Genomic DNA, 25,805 nt, shown 5'->3' on the forward strand with positions numbered 1-25,805 from the left:
ATCAACCAGCAGCAAAAAGAATCAACTCAAAAGCTCTTTCTGGATAGGAATGAAAAATAATTTCGTGAGCACAAAGTTTCTGTCTTTTTCAGCAAGATCAAACAACCATCACCAAAACTAGTCATAAAGGTTCCACTTGGCTCAAACACAAAAAAACACACACAAAAAACAATTATAACAGAATTATGATGGCGTGGACACAACAAAACAGAAAGCAAAAAAAGCAAACATAAATTCATTGGGTTGCCTCCCAAGAAGCGCTATTGTTTAACGCCCTTAGCTAGGCATAAGGCGATAGAATCATGTATCGTCGTCTTTGGTGCTCAAACCATAAGTAGGGTGAACACTCAACATTTTAAGATCTTCATCTCTCTTACTAGATGGTTCACCACTGTTTTTAGGAACAAAAACAAGCTTGGTGGCTTTATTGTGGGCAAAATTTGGAGTGCTCTGAACAGCGGCAAAAGCAGAACCCAAGTTGGTTATGACATCCTCTAGTTTGCCAATTCTAACGGAATCATGACCTTTTTCGTTAACTATGGGTTCTCTCTCCTTTAAAAATTTTCAAAGTCATTCCCACTTTGGATCCATACTGAGTGATTTGATTGTGGATCTGTTTATCCAGATTTTCAATGAGTTCAATCGTAGCAACTTTATTTTCAATCATATCCAGCCTACGCATCACATGTTCCAAAGTTAAGGTAGTTCCGTTAACCATGAGTGGGGGTGAGCCTACCAAATTTATTAAGGCACAGTAAGAATCAACGGTATGGCTACCCAAGAAATTTCCACCTATGATTGTGTCAAGAACATACCTATTCCAAGGGGAAATACCCACATAAAAGTTGTGAAGCAGAAAGGTAGTAGATTGCTTACGAGTAGATCTATTCTGAGCATTGCAAATCCTATACCAAGCATCCTTTAAGTTTTCTCCCTCATTCTGTTTGAAATTAAGAACTTCGCTCTCGGGAGTATCGTTCAAAGCGATAGGACTAGCCATAAGGATGGGTAGACTATCCCGCACAAGCAAACAGAAAGCAAACTAAAAAGAAAAGGGCGAACGATAAAGGCAAATATTTTTGTAATTTTTGTTTTTCAGAAGTGGGAGAGAGGAAAATGAGAGGCAAAAAAAGTAAATGCAAGAGATGAGTTTGCAACAGTTACTTGGATAAGCTTCACTTAGAACAGTCCCCGGTGCCAGAAATTGACACGTTGGAGGAAGACTATTCTTGAGTTGATACTCCCCGACAACGGCGCCAGAAATTCACACGTTGACGGGAGACTATTCTTGACTTGATCCTCCCCGGCAACGGCGCCAGAAATTCTTCTTGCTACCTCTTGAGCTTGCGTTGGTTTTTCCCTTGAAGAGGAAAGGGTGATGCAGCACAGTAGCAGTAAGTATTTCCCTCAGTTTGAGAACCAAGGTATCAATCCAGTAGGAGTATCAAGGCAAGTCTCCAAAGTACGTGCGCAAAAACAAGAAAACTTGCACCCATCGCTATAAAGGGGTTGTCAATCCCTTCACGATTGATTGCAAGGTGAGATCTGAAGGCGGAAAGTGCAACAAAGTGAAAGTGTAGAGCTGAAAATATGAAGTGAAGTAGACCTGGGGGCCATAGTGTTCACTAGAGGCTTCTCTCATGATAGCAAATAATACGGTGGGTGAACGAATTACTGTCGAGCAATTGATAGAACCGCGCAAAGTCATGATGATATCTAAGGCAATGATCATACATATAGGCATCACGTCTGAGACAAGTAGACCAATACTGTCTGCATCTATTACTGTTACTCCACACATCGACCGCTATCCAGCATGCATCTAGTGTATTGAGTTCATAACAAACAGAGTAATGCCTTAAGCAAGATGACATGATGTAGATGGATAAATTCATGCAATAGATATAAACCCCATCTTTTTACCCTTGATGGCAACAACACGATACATTCCTCGCTACCCCTTTTGTCACTGGGTGAGGACACCGCACGGTATGAACCCAAAACCAAGCACTTCTCCCATTGCAAGAATTATAGATCAAGTTGGCCAAACAAAACCCACAACTCGAAGAGAATTACAAGGATACGAAATCATGTATATAAGAGAGATCAGAGGAAACTCAGATAACATTCATAGATAATCTGATCATAAATCCACAATTCATCGGATCTCGACAAACACACCGCAAAAGAAGATTACATTGGATAGATCTCCATGAAGATCATGGAGAACTTTGTATTGAAGATCCAAGAGAGAGAAGAAGCCATCTAGCTACTAGCTATGGACCCGAAGGTGTGTGGTGAACTACTGACGCATCGTCGGAGAGGCCATGGTGTTGATGAAGAAGCCCTCCGTGTCCGAATCCCCCCTCCGGCAGGGCACCGGAACGTGCTCCAGATGGGATCTTGTGGAGACAGAAGCTTGCGGCGACGCAAAAGTATTTTCATGGTTCGCCCCCCGTGGTTTTAGATTTTTAGGGAATTTATAGGCAGAAGAAGTAGGGCAGGGGAGCCACAGGGGGCCCACATGCCTGCTAGGCCCGCCCCTAGGTCGGGCCTGGGTGGCTTGTGACCTCCTCTGAGGTCCCGTGCCTTGGTTCTCAAGTTTCCTGCGTGTCTTCTTATATGGAAAAAATCATTCCGCAGGTTTTATTCCGTTTGGACTCCGTTTAATATTCTCCTCTGAAAAAGGTCAAAAACACGGAAAAAACAGAAACTAGCACTTGGCACTGAGTTAATAGGTTAGTCCCCAAAAAGATATAAAATAGCATATTCATGCATACAAAACATCTAAAGTTGACAAGATAATAACATGGAACCATAAAAAATTATAGATACCTTGGAGACGTATCAGCCCCCCACACCCAGCACAAGGCGCACCAGAGAGGGAAGGGGGGAAACCCTAGGCGCTGGTGGGCCTAAGGCCCACCTAGGGGTACGCCACCCCCTTTCCTCCCCTGGCCACCGCCCAGCACCTCCCATCTAGGGCTACCACACCCTTTGTGGGTGGGAACCCTAAAGGGTGCCCCTCCCCTTCCCCCTATATATAGTGGAGGTTTTGGCCATTGGAGACACGCAATTCTCTCTCTCTCTCTCGGCGCAACCATGCTTCTCCTCTCCCTCCTCTCCCACGGTGCTTGGCGAAGCCCTGCCGGGAGACCTCGTCGCTCCACCGCCACCACGCCGTCATGCTGCCGGAGCTCTTCCCCAACCTCTCCCTCCTCCTTGCTGGTTCAAGGTGCGGGAGACGACACCGGACTGCATGTGTGTTGAACGCGGAGGTGTCGTGTTTCGGCACTAGATCGGAATCACACCGTGATCTGAATCACAGCGAGTACGACTCCATCAACCGCGTTCTATCAACACTTTCGCTTAGCGATCTTCAAAGGTACGAAGATGCTCTCACCCCTCTCTCGTTGCTGGTTTCTCCATAGGAAGATCTATGTATGGCGTAGGAAAATTTTGAATTTTTGCTACGTTACCCAACACCGTACCCCTCTACGGCTTGCATGGACAGCGGCTGCTCAACCATGGTCGGAGCAGCCGAATCCGCCGGCAAAGCGACATCCCACGAAGCTATCTAGATCCATGGCGAAGGGGGCTGATGCCCGCCCGCGGCAAGAAAGGGGAACCCCCTAGCTCTAATCTTGGTGGAGAAGACGCGGGCGAGGACGGTCAAAGCTCTCCATGGCGCGGGGTGTCGGAGGTTGTCAGAGGAAGCAAAAATCGCCAAAGATTTGAGGCGGGGCGAGGGCAGAGCGGCGTGTGTGCGCAGGAATTTCTCTCCCGCCAAGACGCGCGTCAGATAAAGGGAACCCCAAAAGGAAAGGAAAACAGAACATTTGAGGGCCGCACGCCAATTTTTAGAGCTCGTTGTAAAAAACAAAATGTGGGGCGGGTGGAATTTTTCTCGTTCCGGTACCATATATCGATGGTTATTTTATGGGCCACATGTATATAGAAGATCTTCTAAAGTTGCTTCAAAGTACGTGCCACTTTTTGTGCTAGTGTTGTTTAGCTATTTGTGATCGGGCATTGACCTCTTCGATCTTAAGCTCTTTCAATTACCTTAAGCTTGTTTGACAATATTGTTTGTCATGTCAAGGGATCATAAAATGAACTTTTAAAAAAAGAACTACAAATTTCTGACGCATACATTTTCATAATATTTCTATTATCTTTTGAGAAAACACTTTCCTTCAATCAGTCGCAAGCATCCATCTCCTTGTACGACGGCTATGTGTAATATTAGGTTGCAACTTTATCGCTTTGTTGTTGTCTTCTTGTTCATTCATTGTAACCATCTATGTCACATGCGGTAAATACTTTTCTATAACATGTTCTTTGTTGTAAAAGAAATAACAACATGGCCTTTGTTGTAAAATGTTTCACAAAAATTTCTGTAACAATGATCTTTGTTGTAAAAATATTTCACAACATGACCCTTCTACAAAGGTTTGTGCAACATATCTTTGTTGCAAAACCAGATGGATTCCTAATACACATATTATATTCATGCGAGTTGGATATCTACGAAATCATGCGCACATCTATAAAATTGACATCTCACTAAAACCGAAGACCAAGTTTGAAATGGATGTATTGTCTTTGGGACGTGCTATGAATCAACCGGATGATTTTTTAGAGAAATCATTCGGCTAGGCAACCGTTAGATCAGCGCCCTACCGACCCTTGGATCACTTGCAACGCCCTGCTGACAGTAGTAAGCATGAGACTGCATCGATGCAGCGCTGCTGCACCCCAGCAAAAGCTCCACTGCAGCTCTCATGATGCATCGCCGGTGTCCGGCGAAGCTTCAACGCAGCATCGACGGTGTTCGGCGAAGCTCCAATGCAACTTCGACGACTTTGGTGAAGCTCCAATGCAACTCCGTCAGAGCTCCAAAGCAGAACTGACGGCTCCGATGATGCTCCAATGCAACTCCGACGAACCTCCAACGCATGACGACAACTCCGGTGAAGCTCCAATGCAATGTATGGCCGACGCTCATGCTAGCACCGGCGGTGTGATGAAGGCCCATTGTAGACGGAGTTGAGAAGAGATGCCCCATTGCAATAGTAGCTCCACCGCCCTCCGGCGTGTTGTACTGCAGCATCGACGGTGTGGTCTAGCTTGCAGCGTCGCCTTCGTCCCCCCCTTATAGCAGCGACGCCTGCGGTGGATCTTTCATTCTGTTGACACCGACGGCATTGGCCCCAACGGTGGGTTGGACGAGATTCTCGGGTGAGAGAGGGAGGAGAGATGGGACATAAACGAGATGAGGATGGAGATAAGCGTTTCACGGAAGACGAGATCCTTCGTCTAAAAGATAAGGTGAAGCTGTGTGGGTATGAGTGGGCATGTGTGACACATGACCTTGTTGTGAAGGAGGTTTACAAAAAAGAGAAATCAACCGAATGATTCTAAACATTTTTTTGTGTTCATTGAGATTTAATTCAAGTTTAAGCTAAATATTGGTGGCCACACAAATTTTACACCGATTCCAAACAGCCTCTAAAGAAAACGAAAAAGAAAAACAGAGCGGAAGGCCAGCGAAGTCTTCGTTCCCCGCTATCCCGCGGCCGGAAGGCCACCGCTGCTGTCGGTTGCCGACCCTGCTCGCCGGAGCACGTGAGCACGTCCAGCGATAGACCCCACTCTTGCTCCACCGCTCCCGCTGTCCCGCAGCCGCGATGCGCCGGGACCTCCTCGCTCGCCCGTGTCTTCTAGTCTGCTGCCGCTGTCGTTTGTAGAAGACCAGACGTGCGCAGCGCCAACCCTCAGTGCAGTCCATCTCGTGGGCTGATCCTTTCTTTCCCTGCCGCGGTATATCAATCTGCCCGCGGCGAGGAGTGCGCGGGGAAGGCCGGCACGCACGCGCATTGCTCTGCGCCCGCGGACTGTTCGACGGAATTCCCAGCCGGGGCGCCTCACGGTGGTGGTTCGGTTGCCATTGCCGAGGATGCCCTTGCGGGTGTACGTGGGCATGCTGGCACGCGGAGCCAGGCCTGATGCGTACACGTTCCCGCCGTTGCTCAAGGCGATGGCTGCGGAGCGGGGCGCTGTGCCGCCGTCCGTCGGACACTCTGTCCACGCGCATGTTGTTAAGTTTGGGCTGGAGCTCAACGCCCACGTGGCTAGCTCGCTGGTACTCATGTACGCGGCCAGGGGCGACGGCATGACTGCGCGTGCTCTGCTGGATGTGCAGCCCGCCAGAGGTGGGGGCACGCCCGTTGTGTGGAATGCGCTTATGTCCGGTCACAAGAGAAGCAGGCAGTTCAGGCTGTCATGCTGCTCTTTCCTGGATATGGCGAGAGCTGGCGTTGTGGCCACTCCGGTCACCTACATCACGGTGCTGTCAGCATGTGGCAAAGGCAACGACGTCCTGCTCGGAATGCAGCTGCACAAGCGCATCATTGAGAGTGGGGTGCTGCCTGACCTCAAGGTGGAGAATGCGCTCGTTGATATGTACGCAGAGTGTGGCCAGATGGAAGCAGCTTGGGATTTGTTTGAGGGCATGCAAGTGAGGAATATCGTGTCCTGGACGTCGGTAATCTCTGGGTTTGTAAGACTACGCCAGGTTAATCGGGCCAGAGCAGTGTTTGATGGTATGCCTGAGAGGGACACGGTCTCATGGACCGCAATGATTGATGGTTATGTACAAACTGGTCAGTTCCGAGAGGCACTGGAGATGTTTCGTGAGATGCAGTTTAGCAAGGTGAAGGCAGACGAGTTCACCATGGTCAGCATAGTCACGGCGTGCGCGCAGCTTGGTGCTTTAGAGACAGGGGAATGGGCTAGAATCTACATGAATAGACATGGGATCAAGATGGATACTTTTGTCGGGAATGCGCTCATAGACATGTATTCAAAGTGTGGGAGTATCAAGAGGGCATTGGACGTGTTCAATGAGATGCACAGTAGAGATAAATTTACTTGGACCGCTGTTATACTTGGTCTTGCAGTGAATGGCCATGGTGAGGAGGCTATCCATATGTTTGACAGGATGCTTAGGACGTTTGAAGCTCCAGACGAGGTGACCTTCATTGGCGTCCTCACTGCCTGTACTCATGCTGGCTTGGTTGACGAAGGACGAGACTTCTTTCTCAGCATGACTGGGACCTACAGCATTGCTCCGAATGTGCTGCATTATGGATGCATAATCGACCTCCTTGGCCGAGCTGGGAAACTAAGAGAAGCTTTGGAGACAATAGGTAAAATGCCCATGAAACCCAGCTCTGCAATTTGGGGGACCCTGCTGGCAGCTTGTAGGGTCCATGGTAACTCAGAGATAGGTGAATTGGCAGCAGAACGTCTCCTTGAGTTGGATCCAGAGAACAGCATGGCTTACGTCCTTTTGTCCAATCTGTATGCAAAATCTAATAGATGGGGAGATGTCCGGTGGCTTAGGCAGGTAATGATGGAGAAAGGAATCAAGAAAGAGCCTGGCTGCAGTCTTATTGAAATGAATGGCACAATTCACGAATTTGTAGCTGGCGATAGATCTCATCCGATGAGCAAAGAAATCTATTCTAAATTGGACAAGGTACTCACGGATTTAAAGAATGCTGGGTATGTACCTGATGTAACTGAGGTCTTTGTTCAAGTCACAGAAGAGGAAAAACAGAAAGTTCTGTATTGGCACAGCGAAAAGTTGGCTGTCGCATTTGCATTACTCGTATCAGAATCCAGCATGACAATAAGGATAGTGAAAAACTTGAGGATGTGTTTGGACTGCCACAATGCAATTAAATTGATCACCAATTTGTATATGCGAGAGGTTGTTGTGAGGGACAGGACACGCTTCCATCATTTTAGACATGGACTCTGCTCTTGTAAGGAATATTGGTAACTCACCAATCATCATGCACCGATGATGTAAAACAAGGTAATATCAGTTGTCCTAAAGTCTGAGTGATCACTCAATGATCAACAAGCATTTGTCATTTCAAATGATTGACTGGCTGCAAATCTGTACTTCAGAGGATGAAGTGTCAATTAAGACAATATTCACACAACAATGGAAGCCGTACATGTTAAGTTCTCATTTGGGATCATCACCCAAACATCTTGGTCTAATCTTCTCTGTTGCTGAATGATGATTGTTATATTGACAGTTTGGCACAACTTCTATTAAAAGAAAGGTGAGTTATTGTTATATTGTTATATTCTTTTTACTGGATAGATACTAGTAAGTTTTGCTCTGCTCCTCTGAATAATTTGTTGTTCTTAGACTGTTATTTGAGAGAGGTTCCAGTTCAATTTACATTTCATTAGCTCTGAAGTCTGAATTACATGATTCACTGGCTCTGCAGAAAGTTTCAGTGGGGAAATTCTTTCAGTAACAATACCTAACTTCTGGCCTGAAGCTGATGGTCATGGTGCAATAGCGTTCTGCCATTCACTTGTTAGCAAATCTGGGTGTCTGCTGAAGTTTTACTGTTAGGTGTGTAGTGAAACCAGGTTCGTTCTATTTCCACCAATCTGCAGCTTTCATATGTTCAATCCTGTTGCCTAGTTGGTAGTTGAATTTGTAATGAACTAAAAACATTGACCTGCTTTGATTGTAGAATATTTCATGCTTGTACATAGTTGCTCAGTAAATCTCGAAACATTTTTTGGAACAGCCACTCTATTTAGACACCTTTATTTATACCATGGTATAAGTTATTCACACCTCTTTGTGCCAACAGTTGTTAGATAAATACATACTTTTATGCGAAAAATATATTTAGAAGGTTAAAGTGCATATTTAGCAGGAATGTGACACCTGAAGTAATTGATTTCCTCATTAATCTTGAGTTTGGCCCTCCTCAAACCATTTTTTAGGATGGGAGAGATCCTTGAAACTTGATGTTCGCTACACTACTCAGTTAAAATAAGTTTCTAATTTCTTATGCACTCTGTGCTGGTTCTAGTTCCGTCTTTCCTTTCGATTATTCACCTCAAATTACCTCTTGCTTTCAATGTCAGTTTTGATTGTGTGCATACATTTAATTTTACTTTTTCTCCTTTTCCAACTCTTATTAACTCTGATGAGCAAGTGGGAAACAAAAGGAAGGGAGAACATAACATCCCGAAAATCAGACTGTGTGTAACATTATGTTGACTGCCATGAAACCTGTGTAACAGTATGGATAATCGATATTGCTGTCAACTCATTTGGACCATGTCTAATCCCTAAACAATTTGACCACCACCAGGGACCCTGATACAAGTTATTGGTTATTTGGAAAATAAGTTTCTTTATTAAGTTTACACCATCTGCATCAACCACATGCATTCGTCTTGTTTCCCATTTCTTGAATCAGTAGCTTTATGTTTGTTATATGAAGAACCTTCCTCATTGAAAGCCCTCCTTGCATTAATAGCAGTCTTTTGCTCTCACCCGGAACTGCTCTTCAGCTTTCCCCTCATCCATCAGGGCGTACACTGCTCTCTCCACATCATTTCTTTTCACCATAGCCTCTTTGTGTTCATGTCCCCACCGTGTAACTCTTTCCACTCCAACCTCCACGCCAATGTTCAGCACATCCACCACCAACTTCTCATTTGAAAACTGGTCCGCGAAGTGTGGCCATGTGATCATGGGCACGCCTGCACAGATGCTCTCTATTGTTGAGTTCCACCCACAATATGTCATGAATCCTCCAATGGCTTGGTGCCACAGGATCATCACCTGTGGTGCCCAACCCCTTATGATGATGCCTCTCTCTTTGACGCGTTCCTCGAAGCCATCTGAGAGCCATTCCTCAACTTCTGGAAACTTATCTCCCGCTTTGATCACCCAAATGAATGGTTTCTTGGAGGCTTCAAGTCCCAGGCCGAGCTCAGTAAGTTGGTGAGGTGCAGTGCAGGCGAAAGCTGACAAAGATCACTGAGTCGGGCTTCATGGAGTGAAGCCATTGCAAGCACTCTGCCTCATCTATTGACGCGTTGTTTCCTCTTGGGGCCATTGTGTTGATGTTTTGGTGGCAGAGGCACATTGGCCCAACCGTCCATACTTTCTTCCTTGTCATCTGCTCAAAGGATTCGATATGGAATGTCTCTAGCTCTTTGAAGCTGTTAAGGGCCACACCATCGCATCTCAGCTCCTCCTGATAGATCTTCTCACGAGTTTGCTCCATACCTGGAACGGGAATGCTTGCAGGGCATTTAGCCTTTGCCAACTCCAGTGGTGTAGGGAACCCCGGGATCGTAATGAGCTCATTCTCATCTGTGACGTGTTTCAATAAGTTGTCGCGGCAAATGATGTAACTGCAAGATGGTAATAATTGTTAAAATCGCATAAAACTGCCGGCTTAAACGTCAACAAACTGCAATTGATCTTGCAAAACTAAAGATGGTAATAGCAGTTAATTTGCCCAGTACAAAATTAACTACTCACGGGATTTCCCTCTTATGATTGTACCTGACAAGGGACGAGAAGCCACGGAAGCCACAAAAGGCGAGCCTCGGAATACCAAGCTCTCTTCCGACATCACCGGTCCATTAATGCATCGTGTCAGATATGATGCAGCTCGGAGGCGACTGTTGCTGCTCACAGAGGTGCGCCTTGAGCGGCTCCCGAAGCACGGCTTATGCCTCGAAGAAGTTCAATAGTAGATCCTTGGATTGGATCATGTCGACGTTCTCGCACCCTTCCGGTAGGCCAAACTCGGCTGCCGGGAAATGGAGCACCACGAGCCGAACCGCCAGGCCTGTCTCCTCCACGTGGGCGGCGAAGCTCGCCAGCCTGGATGCGTGTCACGCCCAAGATGCGACCCTATCCTCAATTTGGCACGAAGGCCTCGTCAGGGATAGAAGCGCATCTCATCGTGTCGCAAGAATGGATATCGTTACAAGTACATGTACTGAAAAGAAGAGATATATAAGGAGAGTTGGCTTACACTCGCCACAAGCTACATCAGAGTCACAACAGTACATTACATAAACATCATGAAGAAGAGCAGGGTCCGACTACGGACGAAAACAAAAGAGAAAATGATACGACGTCCATCCTTGCTATCCCAGGCTGCCGGCCTGGAACCCATCCTAGATCGATGAAGAAGAAGAAGAATCAACTCCAAATGTACAATCAACGCGCTCGCTCAAGTAACCTTTACCTGTACCTGCAACTGGTGTTGTAATAATATGTGAGCCACAGGGGACTCAGCAATCTCATTTTCAAAGGTATCAAGACTAGCAAAGCTTAATGGGTGAGGTATGGTTAAGTGGTGAGGTTGCAGCAGCGGCTAAGCATATATTTGGTGCTTAACTTACGAGTACAAGAAATAAGAGGGGAAGATCTACGCATAACGGACGTGAACTACTGATGATCAAATGAATGATCCTGAACACCTACCTACGCCAGACATAACCACACCGTGTCCTCGATCGGAGAAGAAACTCACGAAAGAGACAGTCACGATTACGCACACAGTTGGCATATTTTTTTAATTAAGTTAACTTCAAGTTATCTAGAACCAGTGTTAAACAAAGTTTCCACGTTGCCACATAACCGCAGACACGGCTTTCCGAAAGATTTAACCCTGCAGGGGTGCTCCAACTAGTCCATCACAAATTACCACAAGCCGCATAGAAATCCTCAATCACGAAGCTCGCGATCTCGTCGGATTCTTTAGTGCAAAACCTCAACTCTGAGATTACCCAAAGCATCACCGGAATCCCGATGCACAAGATATTCTGTCAAAGGTAAAACTAATCCAGCAAGGCCGCCCGACGTGTCGACGATCCCGATAGGAGTCGCGTACCTCGTTCTCAGGACACGACGGATGAGCTAGACGTCGGGATCGCTAAACCTCCGGGTAACCAGAGGGGCGCCGGACATCGCTCAGGTGGGACCAACACTCATGAGGAGCACTGGCCCGGGGGTTGATTAAATTAGTTCGCGGCTGCCGACGGGTCCCTATGCATTATTATTAGGTTATTAGGCAAATGTAGTACCAAAGTTGGGCCTTGCCAGACTAGTCTTAATCTAAAACGAATTATCAAGGGGGTCCCCATAACAACCCCGATCGTGTTAGGAGCGCTCATTTATGAAACCTAACACCGGTAGTCGGAAACTAAGGGGGCAAAGGTGGAACAAAACACCAGGCTAGAAAGGCCGAGCCTTCCACCTTTTACCAAGTATATAGGTGCATTAAATTAAATAGCATTTAATATGGTGATATAACAAGGAACCCATGCTTTCACATGGAAGCATCTGCACCTGCAACTAGCAACGCTATCAACAGGGTTAAGCAAGCAGTAACATAGCCAATCAGTGGTTTGCTAGGTTGAACAGGTTGAAAGTTTCATGGCATTGTTGAGCGACTAATATTTAACATGTGGTAGGCAACGAGACATAACGACAGAAACGATAAAACTAGCATGGCAATGATAGTAATGGTATCTGGAGAAATGGTCATCTTGCCTGAGATCCCGCTTGGAAGAAGAATGACTCCGTGAAGCAGACGAACCGACGTAGTCGAACGAGTCCTCACAATCCGACACGCTTGCGGAACTCTATCGAGACGAAGCAAACCGGAAACAAGAATCAACACACGAGATTCACCACACGATGCACGCACATATGATGCATGAACAGGCTGAATACAAGCAAGACACGGCATGACAATTCACACAATCAAACACTACACATTAAGTGAAGTTCAATATGCAACGTATTGCATATTGACGAAACTCCACATACGGATTATTTAGTTCTATCTCGATTAGGTACACGTCAATATTAAATGTGGTTAAACATGGCAAGAGGTGAAGCGCAAGTAATCTACCTATCTAGGCATTTTAAATGAGGTCGAAAATGACATATAGCACCTCCGAAACGACCTCACATGTTAACTTACAATTTTGTCCAGATCTGAACTAACACATTTAGTTGGTTGTTAAACAGCAAAACAAATAGGTTCACGTGATTCTACTCGTCGTTTCAAGCAACCTACACATAAAGAACATCTCCAACGGAGCTACGGATCAAAAGATACGGACACCGGAAGATATGATGGCATGAATGCAAAATGTGTGCAACGACGGTCACGAGCACTTCAAAACATACAAACAGCAAGAGAAAATGAAACTAAATGAGATTCTAAGCAAGTTTCATGTAGGACACGATCAAATCGGAGCTACGGTTCAAAAACTACGAGCAAAACAAGAAATGACTACAATCTGTCAAAATCAGCCACATAGCATTTTCTACGCCCCACAACTACGGGCTACACAACTCCGATAAACTCAAGCAAGGCATGACTCGAAAGAGGGCAAGAAGCACTACTACAAACAACTAACAACAACTAGCATGACATGATGGATCACTAGGGAAAGAAGACACAAAATGACATCTCACACACTATTTCAGACTTGGTGAAAATTACACCTCATGAAAGTGCAGTTTTCGATCTGAAGCCATATTGACAGCAGCAAAATCATAAGCTACAGGTCTCCAAATGGCATGAAAATTCACAGCATGCTAGAGAAACACAAGGTTAACAACTAACTTCATTGGACCAACCTCAAAAGAGCTACAGATCACAAGATAGAAGCAAAACAAAACAGCAACAAAATATAACAGATTCCAGACTTAGAAATATTTCAGCTCCTCCAAATCAGCACTATTTCTAGCAACTTGAGAGCAAGCAAACTACATCTAAAGATGCATTTCTATTGCAACTAAAAATACCAGGGGCTAGTCTAAACACCCACGAACAACTCCCTAGTTGACAACTCCGTCAAACGAAGAACGGATTAAATCCTACGAATTAAACAAAATGGCAACATGGCAAAATATCTCGCGAACTAACTTACTCAAAAGCTAAAACTAATTGCACAGAAAAATCCCATGAATTTTTCTACCCCGAAAACATATAAAATATGTGGGGTTGCAACACAAAAATATTGTCACACATAAATGCGAGATAATGGCCTAGACACGGAAAATTATCTAGCGGCAAATCCCTACGCGCAAAAAATACCAATGACCGCTCTAAAATACATGGAAAAATAGTTCCTAAAACATAGGCATTTTATCTAAGGCATTCGGGCAAACCGGACACGCGCGAAAAATAAACTACGGGCAAAACATATTAGGACAGCATGTGTTTCTATGCATACGGCACGCCAAACGACGTCAAACAATTATGCACGTTGGAAAAACGGATTCTACGCGAGAAACTACATGAAAACCATATACTACTCGCTCCGATCCGACAGACGGTTATTAAACTACGGGCGTTTGAATATACGTCTAAATCCTGAAATTAACTAAACCGAATTCCTAAAAAAAATTAAAACTAACGGGCCTAAACTACTAACAGGCCGAATAGGGCAGAGGCACAACATATTATAATGCGCTACGGGCGCGGGATAGGGGCAGAGGCTCACCTTAGCTGGCCTGGGGGCAAGGAGGCAGTGGGCCGAGGGCGCTCCTTGGGCCGAGCAGGAGGCGCGTTGGGCCGGCCTGGGCGAGGGCCCATGCGGCGGTCGACGCGGCCACGGGCGCTGGCGCACGGGGCTCGTCCCCTTGTCCAGATCGGGACCGACGGGAGGCGGCGGTTGGCACCAGGCGCTGCGGCGAGGGATGCCGAGCGAGGGCGGCGGAGCGGCGGGGAACCGGCGGGCACGGTAGATCCGACCGACGGGCTGCGGCTCAACGGCTGACTCGACAGGGGCCCGAGGGATGCGGGGGAAAGCGGAACAGCGGCTCACAGCCGGGGCGAGGAGCTGTTGCTTGCTGCGGCTGGCGGCGGAGCTCCGGCAAGGGCGGCGCAGATCCCGCGGCGGAGCGGTCGAGGCGGGGTCCCGATCTGGCGGCGGCGGCGCTCGAGAGCGGGGCTGGCAGCGAGGTTGCTGCCTCGGGAGGAGAGGCTCGGGCTGCGCGGGGGGGGGCACGGGAGCACGGGAGGCGGCGGCGGCGGTTTCGGGCCCGGCGGGCCAGCCGTGGGCTCGCGGGCCCGGGGCGCGAGGAGGAGCTGGGAGGAGGTTGCGGGAGGATTAGGGTTTCGGGGGTTGGCACGGTTTTCGAGGCAGGGAAGAGGGGCTGTCTAAAAATTATGAGGGGGGGGGGGTATTTATAGAGAAAAGGGGGCTAGGTTAACCGGAATCGCGTTCCGGATCCAACTGCGGGGTCGGATTCGAGTAATTCCGAATGCGGGACGGACGAGTGGCTGAGAAGAGGGGTTTACCGGAGGCTAGAGGGAAAACGGGCGGCGCGGCGACGAGTTTTTAAACACCGACAGACGTCCGACGGTAGACCGAATACGGTGCCACTACGGTCGACCGTTCGGGTACCAGAAGGACTCCGATCGCGACGAAATTCGACAGGCGGCCTAGCTTTAGCTAATCACGACCGCATGCCAAGTTTCACCCCGATCAGAGAAACTTTTATACACACTTTTAAAACAGGGTTTCGACGGTGCCGCGGGCGCGTGCGAGTGTGGTCGGACTCAGAACGGACAACGTCGAGAACCGGCAACTACTAACGGATGCAAGTTTTAAAAACTGGCGACAACGGAGCTGCCGATGCAATGCAGATGATGTGCATGATGCGATGATGATGCGACAAAAAAAAATTGACACCCGACGAAAACGGAAAGAGAGGGGAATCTTCTGGAACATCGGCATCGGGCTGTCACAATGCGTTCACTGGTGTGATGATGAAGGTGACCTGCGCGCCGTGCTCGGCCAGCAGGGGTACCATGTGGGTCATGGGAATGATGTGACCCTGCGCCATCATCAGGACCAGCACCAAGTGGGCAAAATTGACAAAAATGACCCCTGGGGCGAAAGAACTCACGGATTGACCCCGCGGGAAAAATAATTCACCGCCCTGACCCTTTTGTGTGGCGCCCGACACCTAGGCGCCACACTGTACTGTGTGACGCCTAGGTGTTCGGCGCCACACCCCCGACCACGTGGCAGGGAGGGGGCCACCCCCCAGGCAGTGTGACGCCTAAGCCTCAGGCGTCACACATTGTAATGTGTGGCGCCTGACGCTTAGGCGCCACACATGGACTTATACAGCCACGGCCCAGCCCCCTCCCCACCCCCTCCCCAGTCTATTTCACATGTGTGGCGCCTAAGCCTAAGGCGCCACACCTCACATGTGTGGCGCCTAAGCCTTAGGCGCCACACATGTGAAAACTTGCTGGAATCTGAATTTAGACATAAAACAACATTTTTGACAGCAATAAAGCAATTTAGACAACAATGGCTTAGGCGCCACACATGTGAAAACTTGCTGGAATCTGAATTTAGACATAAAAACAGCATTTTTGACAGCAATAAAGCAATTTAGACAACAATAAAGCAATTTTAACAGCAATCATATATGTGAAAGCCAAGGAATCATCAAGTGCAACAATTATTGATATCATCATCATAGGCAACAACTAAATGGTTCACAACAAGTGCAACAACAACTAAATGGTTCACAACTCGAAATAGTTCACAACAAAAGTAAATAGTTCAGCTCGACAAGTGCAACACCAACTCCAAATCACTTGGGGCCTCGTCCCCTCTTGGATGCTAGCTTCTTCCTTCTCGCAACCACAAATTGCTCCGGGTCATCCGACTCATCGTCATCGTCATCCTCAACCTCATCGTCCATGCTTCTCATCCTTGACAAACGAGAGCCCCCGGCCACCGGATTCTTTCCTTTCGCATAATCATCCGGTGAGTAGCGCTTAAATTCCTTCCTGGGCTTCAACATGTAAGCGGAGCGTTGGAAAGCCTTCAACGTCATGTCGTCCGCAGCCTAATACATATGAAGGTTGAAAGTTCAAATTTGAAGGTTCAAAGCTGAAGGTTGAAAGTGCAAATTGTATGGCTATGTCATACCTGAGGAGTGTCAACATCATCCTCCTGAGTATTTCTTTGGGTATTAGCCGCCGAGGTAATGTCACCATCATCCATACGAGCGCCCGAAGAAGCTGAATCGTCAAGAGTATTTCTTTCGGATGAACCGGATGTCGAAGGTGAAACATATTCAGGGTCACGGCAACCTAAAATGTTGGATAGGCGCCGTAACTTCTTGCCCTGTTCCTATAAGATTCAAATATAAATGACATATATTAGGTAACCTATAATGTTGCATTCGTGGGCAAAATAATAATAATGGCACAACACCTTTATGAATAGACGAAGGGCAGATTCTCCCTTTTGTCCTCCAGGTGTGTTATCTAGAATATCTTCGGACTCATCAGCTTGTTTCTTGACCTCTTTGCGCTATGATCACAAGACAATGACAACAAATAAGTGCAAGTGAATAGGTCCACTAGAATTCATAATTTTCATAGGGGAGCAAACTTACCACAAAGTTCAGGACAGGGGCGAAGGAAGTTTGGTACCCTTCGCGAATCAACTTGCTGTAACCGCCTTGGGCAAGTGCATCGTACTCAGTGGGTTCTTCCAATATGTCCTCCTCGTAAGCCGGCGGACAAATCTCGACACGAGTACTCTCCTGAAACCATCTTAGGTAGTTGCTGAACGCAAGAGCACAATGCTGGCGGTACTGGGTTCGTTGTATGCTCGAAGTTGCCTGCACACTTTGCTCGAACATAACGACATAGCTCTTATGATGCTTCTGCCAATCCTTGATTTTTCGCTGCCTCCTCCTATCCAACCTGCTTTGAACAAAACACATCAGTAGCTCGCTCAACACGAAGAACAAAACTAATCACTAATTATTTTTTGTTACCTGTGAAGCTGTGTGTCCGTGTCCACCCACTCCGGCGGGTGTGGCTGAAAGTAACCAAATTGACGCATCACACGATGCGGGAGATGAAACTCAACCGCCCAATTGCATATTAGGGGACAGCGCATTAGGCAAAGATGTCTTTCCTGCACGCATAGTGGATTCAGCTGGAACGTGTGTGCATCACCAAAGTTTGTCCCGACACCATATGGCTCCCATTCAACCTACAACACAAGATGAATACCACAATTCATTTCACTCACAACATAGAAGCTGGAAGTCAACTCTGAAACCATCTTACCTGCTCGGGGGTAAGCGAATCCATCTCGTTGGTGTATTGCTTGTACAATAGGTTCACTTCGCTTGCCACCTCCGATACCAAGTCCCACTTGTAAGCCCATGTAGGTTGCCGTACAGGGTTGCCGTGGTCATCCCAGGTATTCCACTTTGAGCTTTTAGGGCGTCCAACAGGTAGGCGTTCCCAGCTCCATACTGAAAGTAGGAGCATACAACCACCAACTCCACCGTCCTTTGTCGTCCTGCGACAAGCATCGTCCAACTACAAGTAACAACAAACATGCATCAGTTTAGCAGAAAAAGATAACAGAGATTACTTAATACTAACAATTTATTACCTGCCGATACAAGTAAGCCAGTGCGGCCGAGCCCCAGCTGAACTTGTTGTCGAAAACAGTCAACGCCTTCAGCCACATCCATGGAGCATTCTTGCCTGTGCCGTCCGCAAAGATAGTCCTAGAGATGACGTACCACATGTAGACGCGAGCATACCTCTGGATCACCTCGTCATCTGCGTCCTCTGGACAATGACCAAAGTTGGCGGCAATCCAAGTGAAAGTGGCGCCGGCAAGGACTCTATCTTTCTTCCCTCCATCTTCTACCTCCGGCTCCTGCGGCGACATACCAATAAGAGCCTCCATTTGATGCCGCCATCCCTCAGAATCAGTGCTCATACATAGTGGCTTCCCCTCGATCGGAAGAGCGGTGATCATGGAAACATCTTGAAGAGTAACCGTCATCTCTCCGGTCCGGAGGTGAAAACTATGTGTCTCCGGCCTCCAACGATCAATGAGTGCTGTGACTGCCGCAGCGTTCAGATTGGGAGTTGACCGACTCACAAGCTGCACGAATGGAAGGAGTCCCGTCATCTCGATGTACGGGGTGTACCGCTCATCGTAATGCATTACAGAGGATGCCCCATAAGACCGGATCTTCAAGGGCGTAAGCTCCTGCAAACATATAGGAGAAGAAGATATCAAGTGCTTATTACATTTTCAAAAAATTACTAATCTACTAATCATTCTCTACTTACCATATTCTTCTCCGACATGAAATAGGCCCGGTGTTCAACGTCATAAACATCATTCAGAAGCCACACCATCCTACAAATCACAAAAAATTACTCATATACTCATATTCAAATAAGACTCATATACTCATATGAACTACTACTAATACTAACTACTGCTACTAACTACAAACCAAAACCTAATGCAATTCCTATACCTACTACTACTACTAACTACTACTACTACTAACTACTACTAATACTAAGTACTACTACTAACTACTACTACTACTCACTATTCATATACTCAACCAAAACCAAAACCTAATGCAATTCCTATACCTACTACTACTACTAACTACTACTAACTACTAACTACTCATATACTCAACCAAATCCTAACTAGTCAAATCCTAAGAACCTACTCAAATCAATCTACTAAAATCAATCTACTCAACCAAAACATAATAATATTGGATAGAAGGATGGGAAAGGGAAGGGATGGGGGAGGACATTACCTTGGGGGATCAATCCAAGGAAGAAATCCTCATATCTGAAGGAGATGGGGGAGGGGATTAGGGAGGGGATGAGAGCCAGCCGCCGGCGCAGTGGCAGTTTCTGTTTGAATGAGGGAGGGGGTGGGGAGGGGGCTGGGCCGTGGCTGTATAAGTCCACCTGTGGCGCCTAAGCGTCAGGCGCCACACATTACAATGTGTGACGCCTGAGGCTTAGGCGTCACACTGCCTGGGGGGTGGCCCCCTCCCTGCCACGTGGTCGGGGGTGTGGCGCCGAACACCTAGGCGTCACACAGTACAGTGTGGCGCCTAGGTGTCGGGCGCCACACAAAAGGGTCAGGGCGGTGAATTATTTCCCCCACGGGATCAATCCGTGAGTTCTTTCGTCCCAGGGGTCATTTTTGTCAATTTTGCCCACCAAGTGCACCCTCGCGCAGCCGTTCTGGCCATTGCCGGACATGGCTGATTTGGCTGTGTCAGCGAAGTTGGTGGAGTCAGTCAAACTGGGAGGAAGCAACACTACCGGTAAGAAGCATGCCACGATCTGTTGGAAGCAATGCAATGGGATGGTAAACGTGGTGTATAAATAGCACCTTGTCCTGGCGGAAAATGCTTTGTGCTGTATTTCTCAGTTATTTCGTATATTTGCTGTTATAAATGCTCAATCTTTCGCATACCACCAGTGGTCTGATCATATATTTGCTGTAATAAATGTTCAATCTTTCGTATAGCACCAATGATATAAAATATAAATACTACTTCCTATGTAAAGAAATATAAGAGCGTCTAGATCACTGTTTTAATGATCTAAACACGCTTATACTTCCTCCGTCCCAAAATTCTTGTCTTAGGTTTGTCTAGAAATGGATGTATCAAAATATTAAAACGTGACTAGATACATTCATATCTACACAAATCTAAGACAAGAATTTTGGGACGGAGGGAGTATTTGTTTACAGAGGGAGTACTAGTTGAATGACTACTTGAATGGTGAGGTCGTGGCTGCGGCAGGGAAGCTGGTCGTGGATCGTATTCAGTCAAGTTGAACACAGGCAAGATGACATCTGTGTTGGAAGAAGCACCAAGGCCATCAACTTGGCCGGTGGTTACCACTTCTGAGTGAAGCGTGCTTGCCCGTCAGTTATTAGGCTGTGGAGTCAGCTTAGCCATGTGGATGGAGCTTCTTGTGAGGTCTAAACCGTGAGAAAAGCAGAGGATTTTGTCATTGAGATTTTGAAAGAATAACTGTTATTTTACACAAGTGAAGTTGACTGTTTTACTGCCGAAAAGGGTTCAAACATGGCTGGTAGTCATGATATTTGGTCATGGGCAAAAAGGCATTCCAAGGTGGATTCAACTTTGATTTTTTTTGAACGATTCAACTTTGAAATTGCTCCCCACTTTTGAACCAGGAGTCATGATATTTGGTCAATTATGGCCTTAGGCTATGACTACAGTTATTTTTTAAGGCATCGTCTCTAGAGCCTTTTTTGGTAAACAGATTGTATATTTGTATTCATACTAAGAAGGGCCAAATACAATGCGCATCTACAACAACACGATGTCAAAATCTATGCAAGAGTTCAAAGATGTACACAACCAAAACATTTAAAATGATAAAATAAATAAAAAAGAAAAAGGAACAATGATGATCCATGCCAAGTAGGCACACATCATTATAAATGATATTGATATGGAGAATTTAGCAAATGTTTGGCTTCTCCTAGTCCTTGCGAGCTGCTCGGACACTGGGCGCAGCATGGTATTGATATGAAGAATTTAGCAAATTAGAAATGATGTTTCCCATGGAAAGGAGATTATCCCGGTTGAGATTTCTGTAGAATTTCTACAGAGCTGTTGGCGGCCCTGTACAATGCTAAGAACTACACGGCTATGGAGATTCTTCGGGGAAAGATGTCGCTAGTTTTTAAGGAGGAGAGGCCGACACAGAGGCCTGCTAAACCTATAGTGTCTCGGCTAGCGCCGTAAGAGAACAAAACAGCTCTCTCAGTGGACGGTTCATTTTCGGTGCTTGATGGCACGACGACTCGAGGCATGATACTAAGGAAACATGACGGGAGCGCCATTTTTGAAGCTTACAAATTCTTGTTTCACTGCAATGCCGCTCTCGAAGTGAAAATACATACACTCATGCAAAGGGTGTCCCTGGCAATCCAGTACACGGACCTCCCTATAATTGTCTAGTCGGATTCTTCGACGGCTCTTTCTATATTTTCCAGAGATTCACTAGATCACTCTGCATATGGACGCTTGTCTTTGAAGATCAAGTCTTTACTGATAGATCAGGAGTTTATTCCTCAGAAAGTTCACAAAGACCAAAATATAGTAGCATATTGTTTGGCAAGATATAGCTATACTAAAAGTAGCACAAATATTTGGCTACACAAAGGGGGGCCTTGTATCGAGGAACTCATGCCTGATGAACATAACTATAATTTTTGAATAAAACTCTCTTTTATCCTGTAAAAAAAGGAAAGATGTTGGCGTGCCGCCGTTGTCAAATCCAACAAAAAAGTTAGATCATGGGTTTTCACCGCGAAGATCAAATGTGAGCAAACTCCAAGTAATGTATTCGACAAGAAAATGATGCGAAAACACCATTATTGTCAGGTACAACCAATTAAGATCAGAATTAGGATGTTTCACCATGGAGCTTCCGACTGGGTACTCGAGAAAGCACCTCAAAGGAAGTCTACCCATTTTTCCTCTACCACTCGTTGACCCAAATAAGGCGATGCAAATGAGCACGATCCTGATGGGGACAATGAAGGTCCGTGCTACCGCCAAAGTCCCACACCAGAGATGCTCCGGCATTCCCACACATTCAGGGCGAGTGCATGTTGATGGTAGATTTGGATATGGCTCTCGAACCCCAAAACTATACGCCAACATGTTTGGTTGTCATTTGGGAAGTTGCCTACATTGCATGTGTTGGTGAGTTGGGCCTAGCTGAGTGGAAACATGGTAAAAAACAACATTAACACCTCGTTTGGTTGCCCCATTGAAGCTGCCTGCATTAGGAGGTCAATTTTGGCATGTTGTTTAGTTTCTTGAAGTGTCTCCTCTCATGCAACTACATGGTGTTTGGTTGCACACATGCTGCAAGGTGTGCTGACTTTGTACCTTACATGTTGAGATTACCCTTACACACAATCACACCGTTCACACCAATGCACAATACTACAACGACGACGAACTAGACGACGATGATGAAGTTCTTGACCCTAAAGTGTGGCACCCCCATGCCAACTTCAACCTTGCATACCTGCTTTCACACAAATTTAGAGTAAGCATCTTCTGTCGCATGCCTAATCTTAAAACCTCTATGGCCGTTGTGCTTGTACCCTGAAACTTGTTCATTGCATGCTTCCCGTGAACTGTAAACCCCTAGATCCCTCCCGATGAATACCGATACCACTTGTCCTAGAAGTGAACAAGAGAAATTGTTGAAGCATCAAGCAATGGAGCACACAAGCAGCAAGAAAAGGAGCACACAAATAGCAAGCAATGGAGAAGGAGAGCATCTGTAAGCATGCATGATCATACGACATAGCAAGTTCAACCTAGCACTACTATGGTGTCATCCTACCATCACATCCAAAAGAGGGTGTCATCCTACCACCGCAAATTCACCACCATCGTGAGGGGAGCTACTTATAATTGGCATTGGGATTTCCTTGAATAGGAAGGGTTATGTAGTACATAGCACAAAGTATTTTCCTCGGTTAAGAACCAAGATTTATCGAAGCAATAGGAGATCACCCAAACGAACGGTCGACAGTACTTCCTTCGGTCCTTTTGACTCGGTGTATTAGATTTGCCTCAATTCAAACTTTACAAAGTTTGACCAGAATTATATTAAAAAAATATCAACATCTACAAAACCAAACATATATACTATGAGACTACATTTCATAATGAATCTAACAATATTGATTTGACATTGTGAATGTTGATACATTCACACAAAACTTCTATGCGGACTAAAAAGGAACCGAGGGAGTACATGCACACACACAAATAAATACTTGCACCCAACGCGGTCAAGAGGGTTATCAATCCCCTTGTACTCGTTACCATAGGTTAAAAAACCGAACCGATGATCGAACCGACGAGGCCACTGGTTCAGGTTTTTACTAGTCAGGCTGTTGGTTCACCGGTTTGATGTCTGGTTCTTCATACCATAAATAATATATTTTGTGTACTAGTGTTGTACTAAATAGACGTAAAATACAATCATTCACTTAAATTTGACAAGGAATTTGGCTAGCCAAGATGGTTATTGGACCAAAGGTGCAACTTACACACCTATATCTAGCATCCTGGGTTTGAATTACCTCTCACGCGGGTTATTTTTCTATTTTTTTGTGTGTCTCTGGTTGAACCGCCGATTTTATATCTCCGCTTCATGCAAAAACCGAACGGTTTACATACTTTTTTCCGGTCCGTTCGCCGGTCCGGTCCGGTCTTTTAAACTATGCTCGTTACTTGCAAAGATTAATTATGATACTGAAGGATAGTTAAATATAAATTGCAAAACCAAATAAAAGTAAATAAATTGCAGAAAGGATATTTTTAGAATTTTAGAAAATATAATAGGTGAATGGACTAGGGGGCCATAGCTTTTACTAGACGCATCTCTCTCATGAAGATAACAACGGTGGATGAACAAATTACTGTTGGAAAATTGATAGAAAAGCTAATAATTATGATGTTATTCATGGCTTGATCATTTATATAGGCATTACGTCCATGAGAAGAATACCGAAAAAATTCTGCATCTACTACTATTCGTCGAATCATAAACCCACAATTTATCGGATCCCAACAAACACACCGCAAATATTATATCGATAGGTCTCCAAAGAGATCATTATATTGAATATCAATCGAAGAGAGAGAGAGAGAGAGAGAGGGGGGTAGGTAGGGATGGAGGGAGAGAGGGAGGGAGGGGGAGGGAGGGGGAGAGGGAGCCATCTAGTTATGCCTATGAACCCATAGGTCATGTGGGAACTACTCACACATCATTAAGGAGGTAACAAGGTTGATGAAGACGGCCTCCATGATAGATTCCTCCTACAGTAGAGTATGGAGAACGTCTCCAGATGGGATCACAGAAGAACACACGCCTGTAGCGGAGGAAAAATGGTTTCGGATGCTCCCCCGGTGGTTTTTGAATATATGCGAATGTATTGGCCAGAAATAGGGAAAACAGAGCATCAAGGGGGGCAGAGCACGCCCCCTACCTTGTCTCCTCCTCGTGCGGCTTCTGGACAACTTCCAAAGCTTCTAGAGTCTGTTTTGGTCCAAAAAAATCATTAAAAAGTTTTATTGTTTTTGGACTTCATTTGATATGGATTTTCTATAAAACCAAAAGCAAGCATAACAACAACTGGCACTTGGCATTGGGTTAATAGGTTAGTTCCCCCAAATGATATAAATTGGTGTATAAAACATACAAGATTTATAATATAATAACATTAAACAATCAAAAATTATAGATGTGTCGAATACGTATCAAGGGGTTAGTATATAACACCTCAACAAAATATACAGACCATCAAATAGTTTTCAAGCCCTAGGTACACAAAATGTACATTGTCATTGTCATCGTCGTAGCCATCATCATGACCGTCAAGGATCATGCACGCGGTAACCAACAAGATAGTAGTGCTTGTCGAACCAGCTCATGAGCCAGAGCACCATGAGAGCGTGTGCCATGGCAACAAACCCAAGACCATGGGCCTTGTTGTCTAGCAGGTGGATGAGAATAGCCATGAGAGCCTCATCGCTGAATCCACATTGGTCCATGATGGCGTTGTATAGGTCAGGGTGGACGTTGAGGGACTTTCTCCCCCTTATGATGGTTGCTATCACCTTCACGACCTCAATTATGCTGGTGAAGACACTGGTCTCCTCCTCCATCGGGCTACCCCTGTTCCTATTGCTATCAACCACAATGACATGCTCAAAGGGATTGTTAGGAGTGCCATCAAGGACTACCTCTGCACCCTGGGTTTCTAGGAACTCTGACATGGGTGGACCGAGAGGCTCACCGAAGCCCATGGCATGCTTGCTGGCTACCATCCCGAAGGTAGTTTTGGATGGTTGTGTTGCGGAACTCAACGTCTTGGGGTGGTCCTAAGAAACAAATAGAGCGTTTTACTTGCGAGAAGGCAATGGTTGACAGTGTGAAAGGGGGGGGGGGCGTGAGCTAACCACAACGTGGCTGGTGTAGTCACTAGTGCACCCGTGTGCTATGCAAACGGTT

At 46.1% G+C, this 25,805-nt stretch overlaps 1 protein-coding gene and 1 pseudogene across 4 annotated transcripts; one reads left to right on the forward strand and one right to left on the reverse strand.

Moving 5' to 3' along the window:
- The first annotated feature begins 5,463 nt into the window (after positions 1-5,463).
- LOC123443015 (pentatricopeptide repeat-containing protein At2g29760, chloroplastic-like) lies at positions 5,464-21,070 on the forward strand. 4 transcript variants are annotated; one of them, XM_045119230.1, is made up of 3 exons: positions 5,464-7,885; positions 7,981-8,141; positions 8,313-8,621. In XM_045119230.1, the coding sequence occupies exon 1, from the start codon at positions 5,960-5,962 to the stop codon at positions 7,847-7,849; it is 1,890 nt and encodes a 629-aa protein (XP_044975165.1). In that variant the 5' UTR covers positions 5,464-5,959; the 3' UTR covers positions 7,850-7,885; positions 7,981-8,141; positions 8,313-8,621. The 4 variants fall into 4 exon arrangements, with proteins under 4 accessions (XP_044975165.1, XP_044975162.1, XP_044975163.1 ...); XM_045119227.1 differs by adding an exon at positions 20,473-21,070 and having other exon boundaries at positions 5,465-8,141; positions 8,313-8,460; XM_045119228.1 differs by adding an exon at positions 20,525-21,070 and having other exon boundaries at positions 5,465-8,141; positions 8,313-8,460.
- On the reverse strand, positions 8,726-25,459 carry LOC123441507 (annotated as a pseudogene).
- Between the last annotated feature and the right edge of the window lie 346 nt (positions 25,460-25,805).

Source organism: Hordeum vulgare, chromosome 3H (genome assembly GCF_904849725.1).
Source record: "Hordeum vulgare subsp. vulgare chromosome 3H, MorexV3_pseudomolecules_assembly, whole genome shotgun sequence".
NCBI lineage: Eukaryota > Viridiplantae > Streptophyta > Magnoliopsida > Poales > Poaceae > Hordeum > Hordeum vulgare.

Excerpts from the sequence above, each read along its gene's own strand:
- LOC123443015 (XM_045119230.1), top strand. The coding sequence starts at position 5,960 with ATGCCCTTGCGGGTGTACGTGGGCATGCTGGCACGCGGAGCCAGGCCT.